General features: G+C 40.9%; 1 protein-coding gene across 1 annotated transcript; it reads left to right on the plus strand.

Annotated features, from left to right (window-relative positions):
- Window positions 1–6,811: 6,811 nt before the first annotated feature.
- On the plus strand, window positions 6,812–9,592 carry LOC134496005 (cytochrome P450 2K1-like; the record flags this gene model as incomplete). The annotated part of the gene is made up of 3 exons (XM_063301771.1): window positions 6,812–6,841; window positions 7,238–7,379; window positions 9,196–9,592. Coding segments are annotated over 3 exons (357 nt in total), but the record flags the coding sequence as incomplete, so codon positions are not given.
- Between the last annotated feature and the right edge of the window lie 2,440 nt (window positions 9,593–12,032).

Genomic DNA, 12,032 nt, shown 5'->3' on the forward strand with positions numbered 1-12,032 from the left:
CAAAACCAGGGTTTTAGAGTTTTCCTTCTGGAGTAGGGTTGGGGCTAGTCTAATCTCTGGGAGAAGATGTTCCCACCCACATAGGTTTCCTGAGTAGGTTGAACTTCCTTGCTAGTGTTTTCTTTATGCACTTCAGGAGAATATGAAGATGACAAATGGTGAATATTTCCATAATGAAAACCTTAAAGCTCCTGTAGGTGACTTGTTTGCTGCTGGCACAGAAACGACTGCAAACACTCTGCGCTGGGCCATCCTCCTAATGATGAAGTACCCGGAAATTCAGAGTCGGTAAGCATGTGCATGTCATTGGCTTGCAACCAAAAATATAAAAGTAACAGAAAGAAAATTTTTGGTATCTGGAATGTTACTTGAATAAAGGGGGAAATGATGATGCAAGAATAAGTGCCCTCCAAATAGACAGGACAACTTTGATCTCACTAAACGTAAATAGACTAAACTCACCTTGTAAATAAAAGTGAATGTTAATAAACTCAGAACACTGAAAGCTAATAGTGTTTGTAAGAAATGCACAGAAAATGTCAATTTGTTGAAAGAAAGAAAACGAGGCCAGGAATATACAGCATCGGGAAAGACAAAGAAGAACAGAATAGTAATGTATCTTGAATCACCTTCCTGGGAAGTACTAGGACAATTAAAGATAAATTAAAAGAGGAAATAATTCTCAGAGGAGACATTAATAAGGTGACAGAAGGACAGCTTCCAAGGGAGGGTGTTCATGATATGGAAACAGGGACTTTGGCCAGTGTTGGAGATCAAGAAACCCCAAAGCAAGAGACGGTAAGTTTCTTTCGGCAAGACACCAAGTGTACTCAGGAATTCCCATGTGCTGGACCTCTGTGGCTCTCGCGCCATCTCTCCCAGAAGTGCAGGTCAGCTCAGTGACACGGGCAGATTACTTCAAAGGAAGGTAAAAACTGTCAAACACAATCATTGTGGAAATGCAAACAAGGCGAAAATTCTGACATATCAAATCAGAAAAGAGAAAGAAAGGAGGATAACAGCAGAGAGAGAGAGCGAGAGAGAGAGAGAGCGAGAGAGCACAAACCCATTTACCCAAGATTGGAAATAACAGAAGAACTTGCCAAATTTCTGAAGGAATTAAATTCCAGGCACACAGTTTAACTTTTTTTTTCCTCATAAAACTTTATTAAATGTCAGATAAAATATTAAAAAACTGGGAAAAAAAGAGTTGAGAAGAAAAGATCAAAAAGAAAGCAAAATTAAGAGTGCAGGAAAGAAAAAGAATAGAGAGAGAATAGCTTCTGACTTCCTTTAGTACACATACAGATAAAAAAATAAGATACATTAACCTCTTACTCTAAAATTTACAATAGTACACAATGCTTCTATAATCATAAACGATTCTAGTCATCAAATCCCAAAATTAAAGTTTCCTTTCTTTCAGTTTCAAGCAAAAAGTCCAAGTAGAAACATAGCTAGACAAAACCTTTCCTTTAATCAAAGTAGTCAGTTTTGCCATCTCGGCCAGTTCTGTCAACTTCACCATCCGTTCTTCCATTAGAGGTATTTGTACGTCCTTCCACCTCTGTGCATAAAATAGTCTTGCTGCTCTTTTCATATATAAAAACAAAGTCCCGTGTTTTCTTTCCATAGGTTTATCCATCAAGCCTAAAAGGAACACCACTGGTTTCAACTGTACATTTATCTTGAGAATTCTCTGAACTGCGGTACATATCTGATCCCGATATTTCCTAGCTTTCTTACATGTCCTCCAAAGAAGAAATAAAGAACCTTCTCACTGATTACATTTCCAACATTTATTTGACACTCCCTTATACATCTTTGACAATTGATCAGGTGTTAAATGCCAGTGATACATCATCTTCTAAAAATTAGCTTTCAGGTGATAATTCAATATAAATTTCAATCCTTTACTCCTCATACAACCATAAAGGAATTTTGGGAGACAACCTTTCTTTATACTAATTCCAGACCCTCAGTATGGCATACCTAATAAAGTGATTTTTTAAATCTACTGTCTATTGACCTTAACTTTGTCGTGCCATAAATAACCATGCCACCCAAACCCAAATCGTGTCCTTCCAACTCCAATGACCTCATATTTCTCAGAGTCACCCAATCTTTCATCCATATCAAACAGCAGGCAGCAAAATACAATTTTAAATCAGGTAAACCTAAACCACCTCTTTCTTTAGCATCTTGCAACAATTGCTTTTCATTCTTGTTTTTTTGCCTTGCCATACAAGCTCAGAAATATCTTCCTGCCATGGTTGAAATGATACATCAGTTGTCAATATCAGTTTTGTCTGTAACAAAAACAACATCCTGTAAAATCCTGCTCATCTTAACTACTGAAATTCAATCGTTTTTGATAACATTCCATACCTTAACATTTTTTTCCTGGTACAGCATACAATTCATATTAGTCAATGCAACCCCAAGATATTTTTTAAAAATAACATTTGTGATGCTGTCTCGCCTTTTGAAACATGTGAGCCAGCCAGCACTAGCTGAAAAGGATTTAAAATTTCCCTGACCCTGGATAACGTGGCTGTAAATTTCTTTGGCTTTCAGCCCCACAACAATGCTCTCTGCTATGCTTTCTTTTTATTAGTCATCATCTTATGAATCTACAAATTTAGCTGTTTTCCCATCTTTTCCATAGCTTCATCATGCACTATAGATATTACTTTGGTGCTTTCTGGAGGGCCTCACATACAGATTGGTGAATTTCCTCCATTTTTTCTGGATGTACTGTCTTGTTGATTCATTAACACTGAACTCATGGCCAGCAGCACTATAGCCCATACCTGAAGAAAGCCTACCTAGCACACCTATTTTCTCTGTAAGGCACAACGTAGCCTTCTTACACTTTGGCACACTAGGCTTGGGGGGCATATGAACCAGCGATATCGCCAATATGAGAAGATGTGTGCAGAGTGGCAATTCAGAATCATTGCTACTCTTTTACCACCTGATAAGTTGTCAAAGATGTACAAAGTGATATCAAATGTCTGCTGGAAATGCAACCAAGGTGAAGGTACAGTCTAGCATCTTTGGTGGACCTGTGAGGAGGCTAAGAAATATTGGGAGCAAATATGTACTATAATCCAAAAGATTTTTTAAAATGGATGTACAGTTGAAACCAGAACTTTTTCTTTTGGGTTTGACGGATAAACAACTTGGGGAAAAAATGGGGCTTTGTTTTTGTATATGACAAGTTTGTGTAGGCAAGACTTTTGTATGCGCAAAGGTGGAAAGATACACAAATTCCCACAGTGGAAGAATGGATGGTGAAATTAATGGAACTGGCAGAGTTGGCAAAACTGACAAAATTTATAAGAGATAATAATCTGGATGGATTTGTTTCTATGTGGAAACCGCTTCTGGGCTTTTTGCCTGTATCTGAAAAAAATGAAATTTTGATGTTGGGTTTTGGGAATTAAGTTGTTACAGCTTGTAGAAATAATGTTGATTAAGGTTTGATTTAGTGTAAGAGATTAATGTATCATCTATTTTTTGTATCTGTGTTGAAGAAGCTCAAAAGTCATTTCTTTTGTGTTTCTTCCTAATTATTTCTGCACTTTTTTAGTTTGTCTTTTTTCTTTTAGTCTTTCTTTCAGTCTTTTCTACATTTTGTACTTCATCTGTCTTTTTGAAATTTTAAGAAAGTCTTATTAAAATGTATGTATGTATGTGTTTGTATGTGTATGTGTTTGTGTGTGTATGTATGTATGTATGCATGTATATGTATATGTATGTGTGTGTATGTATGTGTGTGTATATGTATGTATGTGTGTTTTTGTGTATGTATGTATGTGTATGTATGTGTGTATGTGTGTATATATATATCACCACTCTGTGCATGCCTGTGAGTAACTGAGAACAAACCACATGTACTGAATTTGGGTTAAAATAAATTTTAGTGAATAGGCATTCACTACTCTATTAGCTGAATATATGAGGAAGTTGTTGACCGTTGCCGTCGATTCGTGTATAACTCATGGCGACCCTATGCATAACAGAACGAAATGCTGTTTGGTCTTGCACCATGTGCCGCACTGTTCCAATGTTTGCATCCATTGTTGCAGTAATTCTATCAACCCACCGCATTGAAGGTCTTCCTCTTTTCCGCTGGCCCTCGCGTTTACCAAACAAGATGTCGTTTTCAAGCGATCGGTCTTTCCTGGCGATGTGCCCAAAGTATGGGAGTCTAAGCCTAGTTATCTTCGCCTCTAGGGAACATTCTGCTTGTATTTCTTCTAAAAGTGATTTTGTTCTTCTGGCAGTCCATGGTATTTTCAATAATCTTCACCAACACCACAATTCGAATGCATCAATTCTTCTTCTACCTTCCTTTTTTAATGTCCAACTTTCACAGGCATCTGTGGCAATTGAGAAGACCATGGCGTGAGTCAGACGCACCTTTGTTTTTAAACTGACATGAGGAAGTGCATATCTGAAATTATGCAAAGTCAGCAAAATGGGAACAAAGATAACAACAAAGCATTTAACTTCTGAGGAAGAAATTTTTTTGGAAAAAGAGACTGTTTGTGAGATAACAAAAGGTCCAGTGAAATATTTAGGACTTCCATTTTCTTTTTTAAAAGAATTTTATTGAGTTTAAAGCAAAGATAAAAACTACAAAAAAGAAAAAAAACTGGAAAAAGAAAAAAAACTAAAAAATTGAGGAACACAAGGAAAACGAATTTTTGAAGATTACATAGAAAGGTGACTTCTGACTTTCAACAGGAAGAATATACAGCAATTTCCATATTCAAACCCTTACTCTATATCATTATTTCTATAAATCCTTCCATTAACACATATACAAATCACTAATGAAATTGCTCCTTCCCCTTTTATAAAGTATGTGTGTGTGTGTGTGTTTGTGTGTGTGTATATATATATTCTAAATCAACTTCCCTCCCCCCTAAAACAACATTAATTTAATTATTTCCTTCCCACCACTATTCTGTATATTTCTGTCCACCGTAACAAAATCAAACTGTAAAAACATATAAATTGTCTACTTTTATAATTAATAATATTACAGCAATCTTAATCCTATTAAACCTAAAAAACAAGCAATTATTATTATACCTTATGAATACCTTATAAGTCTTACAAATCAAACGAACCTTAAGAAGCATCGAATAACTCTTAATCCAATTCAATAAAGAGCAATGAAATCATAATAGCCGTCTAGATGTTTGCAAACCACAAAAAGCTGAGGCAACTTTACCTTTTTCCTTTTATTTCTCCTGCACGCTTTAGAATATTGCATCCTGTAGATTCAGGCATTCTGACATCACATCCTATTTTAGAGTTGCTATAATCACATTTGCAGAGTTTAGCAATATCAAACTTTTCCTCTAATGTAAAAATGAGCCTCTTCTTTTTGGAGCTTGAGTGGTTTCACCTGAAGGAATCTTCCTTGTGTGTATTTCGCTCAACCAAATAGCAGCATCTAAAACCCCACCAGGAACCCCGTAACCTCCACCGCACAGACGCGAGCCTCACAGGAACTGAATTTTGGTTCACCTTAAACATGACCTGGTATCAGTTTACAATTCACATGAAATTGGATATCGTATTAGTCAAACTCACATTAATCACGACCTAGCCGCAAAGACATATTTCAAGACAATCACGACAAATTATGGAAAGAAATAAAACAAGATCTTGAAAGGTGGAAAAGCTTAAAATTTGGACTGAGGGGGAGAATAAAAATGAATGTATTACCCAAGATAAAATTCTTATTTCAAATGGCATCAGTTCAAATCCCAGATAAAAAATAACAAGAGTTGCCGAGTGTCATGAGTGCCGTTGAGCTAAAGTCATCAGCGCAATGGCACACATGACAATGGCAAGGAAATAGGTGAAGGGGTGCAAGATAAGTAGCCATCAACCCACAACGACTAACGGCCAACAAACAATAACTAAACGGATCACGGAGCACACCCAAGCCATCAGCGCCAATACAACGGGGATCGCCCAGCTGAAAGCAATCAGCAGAGGAATGGAAAACCTGATGATGGGCGATCCCGGAAACCCTCACCCACCGGCAGGGCAACGTATTGGACAAAGGGGGGTGACATGACCGCGAGCGAGGGGGCACTGACCGGCGCGGGGTATTTAAACCCCGCACCGGCGCGCTCCTGTCACTCTCAGCTTTTTTCTACCAACGCTGTACCTGCCCTGCAAATAAATCAGAGCCTGATCCACGAACCAGTGTCTGAGTGTTATTCAGAGGCAGGCAGCGCATGACATAAAGCTGAGAGTCATAAACTCAGCCTCGCCGAGCCCCACCGGACGACAACGAGCCGCGGGAGGAGTAGACGGCGAGAAGACCAGCAAGATGAGGCCGGAGCGGCGCGGGCAAGGAGGGCGAGCCGCGCGGCAAGAGACAGAGGAGGACCGACCAAGGCCAGAGGCACCGCGGACTCCCGGAGCCATGGACGCCCACCCCACCCGACCCGAGCCTCAGCTCCAACCCCAAGGGGAGATGGCGACGGAGGCAACCCGACCGCGGGAGGGAGCAGCACGACTTCCGAAACCAGCGGAGGACCCCGCGCCCCACATCGCACCCCAGCAATGGGCGTGGAGCGACAGCCCAACGGCGGTCAACACGGAGGAGGACGACGGAGACACCCAGCAGACGGCGGAGGAAGCGGACCCGCGGCAGAGGGACGCCGGCAACCCACCCCCGAGGACGCGCCAACGGAACCGGCCCCAGCGGCGGCGCGGGCTGTGGACGAGGAGGCACGAGCTGAACCCGCGGCCATGCGGGCTCAACTGACGGAACATAACTTTCAAAGGCTTCTTCATTCCCAAGGTGATCAGTCTGAAATCACTGCATTATGCAAGATCTAGTCTTTCTTGGACAACGTAAAGTAGAATTTTCATGGTAACAAAATGCAGTTTAATAGCTATTGAGCAGGGGTCCAGCTGATATTCTATTAATATGCCTCATGTTTCAACTTTTTGAACCTGTCCATTTCTCTAGGCCCTGTATTTATAGCAGTATATCTGGATTTGCAATACCCCTTTAAAAATGTAGTTGTAATATTTTTTATTTTTTTATTTTTGAAATTGAGTGTTTCTCCAGGCCCACTATTGACTTCTCAATAACACTCTTAAAAACTCACTGTAATAAATTATATAATTTATATAGTAATCTCTTAAATGGACATACTCCTTTTCATACAGTTTTTTCCCTTTCGTTGTTTAGGGCATGCACATTGCTCCATTGCTGACATCTGTGCTCCATGATGAATCTCAGTGGGAGAAACCTCATGAATTCTACCCTGAGCATTTTCTTGACTCTGAGGGAAAATTTGCAAAAAACGCTGCATTCCTGCCTTTCTCTGCAGGTAAGATTCTCTGCTGCGTGAGCATGCATCCATTAATAGGCAAGCCTTCACACCTTACTTGAAAAGAAAACGAATGATAAAAGCTCAATTTCATAGGCCTTAATTTTACAGAGTTTAGACCTAATGGGCAACATTTGTGGCCAGACTTCACCACTCATTGAAGTCAGCCAGTTTGTTCTAGTGGTTAAGGCAATGGGCTAGAAACCAGGCGTCTGTGAGTTCCAGTCCCACCTTAGCCATGAAAGCCGGCTGGGCGACCTTGGGCCAGTCACTTTCTCTCAGCCCAACTCAGTGCAATGTAGACTAGCCTCCTCAAGGTGCACCCAGGGGAATGTGACTTTTCACAGCTAAACAATCTACACATCTGGCTGCTGGACCTCACAAGGATTTCCCAGCAAGAAAAGCAGCTTGATCACCAAAATGCTATGCCATACAATTAAACAAAAACCAGAAAAAACCACCACTCATTGACTGATTAGTCTGTTGTTTCCAAACTCTGGAGACCCATCAACTCTGTGCCTGAGTTCCTGTTATTCCTGCCGTGTTGGCCTCACCACATCTGCATTTTGGCAATCCAGGATGAATCTTGTCTTGCAGCCTTCCTGGCTGACTCTGGCCTTCAGGAGGATGCAGGCTTTTGGTATTCTTAGCTTGACTCTGTAAGTAAACAGAATTATGTTTAGGTCACAACAAGGGAGCAGAGCATAAAATACAATAAAGCAAAATAAAATAAAATAAAATAATAAAAAGAGTGTTAGACATAAATAAATTCGATCAAAATAAAATCAGGGTTACAATTTAAAAAGTTAAAAATTTCTTTTAAGTTTAAATGAGAACAAAGCAAAAGTAGCAACCTGATTACTATTTTTTTGAAACACATCTGCAAGAACCTAATTCAGTCATTTTGTGGTCCAAGCCCTTGAGTTCACCTACAATCAGTAGTTTGGCCCTGATTTCAATGTAAACTGGGCAGTGGAGGACAGAGCCAGTAATGTCCTCCCCTTGACTGACAGCACAGGGGCAGAGACGCTGTTCAACAGGGCACTTATGAAATCTCTCTTCAAGCTAAGCCAAAGCCATAGTCTGCAGCCAATGGGACGTAAAGGCCTTTCTCAGTGGGGCACTGATAATACTAATTAGATTCTGGGAGAGGCTTCAGAGGTTTCGTAGTAATGATACCAGGATATATTTTCATCTTGATGCCATTGTACCCCAGCAGCATGTTTATTAGCATCCTTTTCAAGAAGCCTATCTCTAATGTATTCTGTGTCTGAGAACTAAGTTCCCCGCAAAGAGCAGAGAATTAGATGTACAGAAGGGGTGCTCTAGGGAGGCCTAAAAGCATACCAATGAAGTTATTTTGGGCTATGTCTAACTGAGAATCAACCTCCTCACCCCATCCAGATCTCAGTTCCATCAACATCTGGGCTATCACCTTACCCTACAATATTTTAACTGCCGTCCTCTGGAATCAAACAACTTGAGGATATTGCCCGCATGTGTTCCCTATATAAAGAACTAATGAAAGGTGATGTCTACATATTTAAAAGAGGGGCATTACTCTATTTGTTGGGCATTAATTTTATGTCCTTTTTGACATTATTTTCACATTCAGAACATCCGCTGCCATCTAGTAGTCAGAAAAAAAATCCATCTCCATCCCATTAGTGCATTTTAACTTCTTTCTGTATCGATGATCTGTCATTGTTTTTCAGTGTGCTGACCTCTCCATGGCCATAGGACATTGGGAAGCCATGTGAACATGTTCAAGAAACCAATAAAACCTTTTTTTTCTCCCACGTATGCTTCCTTCCAGGTCGGAGAGCATGTGCAGGTGAGAACCTTGCCAAAATGGAGCTCTTCCTCTTCTTTACCAGCCTCCTGCAGAGATTTACCTTCCAGCCACCCCCAGGAACACCTAAAGATGACCTGGACCTGACCCCTGATCTTGGACTTACAATCCCTCCCATGCCATACAAGACCTGTGCTGGGTTACGTTGATCCAACAGAAAGAATTACAATAAGATGTTTTCTCAGCCTTTGAAATGGCTTTTTTTTTTTTGACAGATTTGCAAACTCTGACAACATGATGCCAGATTGTCCAGGTTTCAGATGTTGTCGAAGAGCTGAATTGTAATGATCTATAGACATATAAAATGTAGATTCTGGTGGGGAAAAATAGTAGGGAAATCATGAAAAGCAAAGACCTTTGTTTTGTTATGACTGAATTTTTCTTTTGGGGTCATTTGTTTCCTTTGCCTTTTACTATTTTTCCTCCTCTTCAACTTTATTTTATTTTTTATTTCTATCCCTTTATTATTTTTATAAATAACTCAAGGCAGCGAACATACCAAATGCTCCTTCCTCCTCCTATTTTCCCCACAACACAACCCTGTGAGGTGACTTAGGGTGAGAGAGAGGAACTGGTCCAAGGTCCTCCAGCCTTTCTGTTTCTGTTTAGTATTTTTTGTCTCTTTTGCTTTAACTAAAAATAGTAATTTTAAGTACTTTTTAAAAAGCAATATTGTGTTTTCTGCAATAGACTTAAGTGCAAATTTATGTATTTGTTTGTTGTACCTAGTTGTCAGTTCTATTCTTTGTTAAAGAAAAAAAATTGGAAATGTGTCCATCTGGGTTTAAGGCTGAGTCGTTAGTTAATATTCCAGGGCAGGATGTGTGTTTAACCATTGCCATTCCAGAGGCTCTGGTGGCTTCCAGGGGTGCTGTTCCACAAATAATTAGGCATAAGTTCCTATCTGTAAAGGTCGGCCATTGGGGCTGTGGTGGCTCAGTGGTTAAGATACTGAGTCAGAGGACCATTAAGGTTGGCAGTTTCGCAGTTCGAAACCCAAGAGTGCAAGCCACGTGACAGTGAGTTCCCATCAACTTGTCCCAGCTCCTGCTAACCTAGCAGTTTGAAAGCATGCAAATGCAAGTAGATAAATAGGTACCACTTTGGTGGGAAAATAACAGGGACATGAAAGGAGCCCCCTCAGGCATCCCCTGGGCAACAGTGATGTCACCAGCAAATTCTTTCAATAGAGAAGCGCCTTGGTAGGTGCTTCTGACAGGAAAAAAAAAGGTGGTCCAAACAGATCAGATGGGATTGCTACTTGCATACCAGCTTCCATGCTATGCAGCACCTTCCTTACCTGACCTGTTTTACCCATGGCCAGGTGCTTGGTGGAGTTCCCAAGGCTTAGCTCCTGAGGAATTTCATCCTGTCTTTCCTGAGTCAGAAATGGCTTAGACGTTTACAGCCACTATGGCAACCTTGGGCCTTTTGAAGGTCTCACTTACTATGGGGGGCGGGGTCACATACTAGTTCTGTTGTTTTTTTACTCAGGGCAGCAGCTATGTTGTCTAAATAGTCAGAAAGATTGGCATTAGCCCCTTGTCTAGGATAGATCACTCCCTCTTAGCCTTCAAGGTTTCTGTGGCTGCCTCCCACTGCAGGGAGGTGGGACCTATTTGACTGGTCCTCCCCAGATACCTGAAAGACCTGGGGAAACTTGGGGAAATTTCTGAAGCTCTGGTGCACAGCTCAACACAGGCTTTAGTTGTTTGGTATATTGCTTTCTGCTACAGATTAAGGTTACTATGGTAACTAATCATTCTGGCCGGGTGAAGAGGTCGAATGTAATTGTCCTCAGTTTAGGTGTTAATAGTTGTATTGCTTGAAGGGAGGAAGCTTGCCTGGATTTGTTTTAGTTTCAGTTTTCTTTTAGCCTTGCAGCCAGTAAGCAGCTCTCTGAGAGAGCTCTCTCCTCTCTGAGCGCCTGTGAAAATGCACAAGCCTGTAAATATGTTTTTGTGCTTTCTGTAAATACATTTATTTTTATAGAAATGCCTGGTGTGTGACTTTTCTGATCTCTCCTGGGCCAAAGGCTTTCCAACACTCTGCCAACATTAGTCACCAGTGAGAATGAGCAAATGATGTCAGCCTTGAATTGGATTCTCCCCATGCAAACTCTCTGTGCATGTATATCCCAGAGAGCTCTCTGTTTTTCAGAGATGAAACCACCATTGCAGAGGTGCCGTGTGTGCCGCTGAAAGGGTATGAGTAGTGAGCCTGGCTAAGAACACTTAAGACCCTGTATTAAGGATTCCCTTAGGGTGGTAAGGGTGGTGAAACATATTCAATTGTTTTAATTTAATTTGATTCACTTGATATAGCTGCTGCCCGATGCCAGAATCACTCTTGAGTGGCTCACAACATAAGCTGAATCAACAGAACAAACAGAATAAAATACAATAGTAATAAGGAAAGAAAAAAACCAAGCTAAATAGAGAACAAATTTAAAAAAAGTCAAGAACAAAATAGCAGACCCAGGCAACAACAAGGAAACATTCACAGATACACTACAGGGGATCCAGCTACCCTGCCCCGAGGCCAGGGAGAACAGCCAGGTCTTCCATCCAATATGCAGATGATACTCAGTTATACATCCAAGTGCTGTCCCAGGGCCTTTGTACCGTGCAGTCTGGGATGGAGAAAAACCAGCTTCACCTCAACTGTGACGAGACTGAGTGGCTATGGGTTTTAAGTCGCCCCCCACCCTCCCATGCCTAGTGAGCATCATTCATCGACTGTAGATGCAATAACACTCCCCTAGGTACAGTTTCTGCCCATCCTACAAGATCTGGCAGAGT

Source organism: Candoia aspera, chromosome 1 (assembly GCF_035149785.1).
Source record: "Candoia aspera isolate rCanAsp1 chromosome 1, rCanAsp1.hap2, whole genome shotgun sequence".
Classification (NCBI taxonomy): Eukaryota; Metazoa; Chordata; class Lepidosauria; order Squamata; family Boidae; genus Candoia; species Candoia aspera.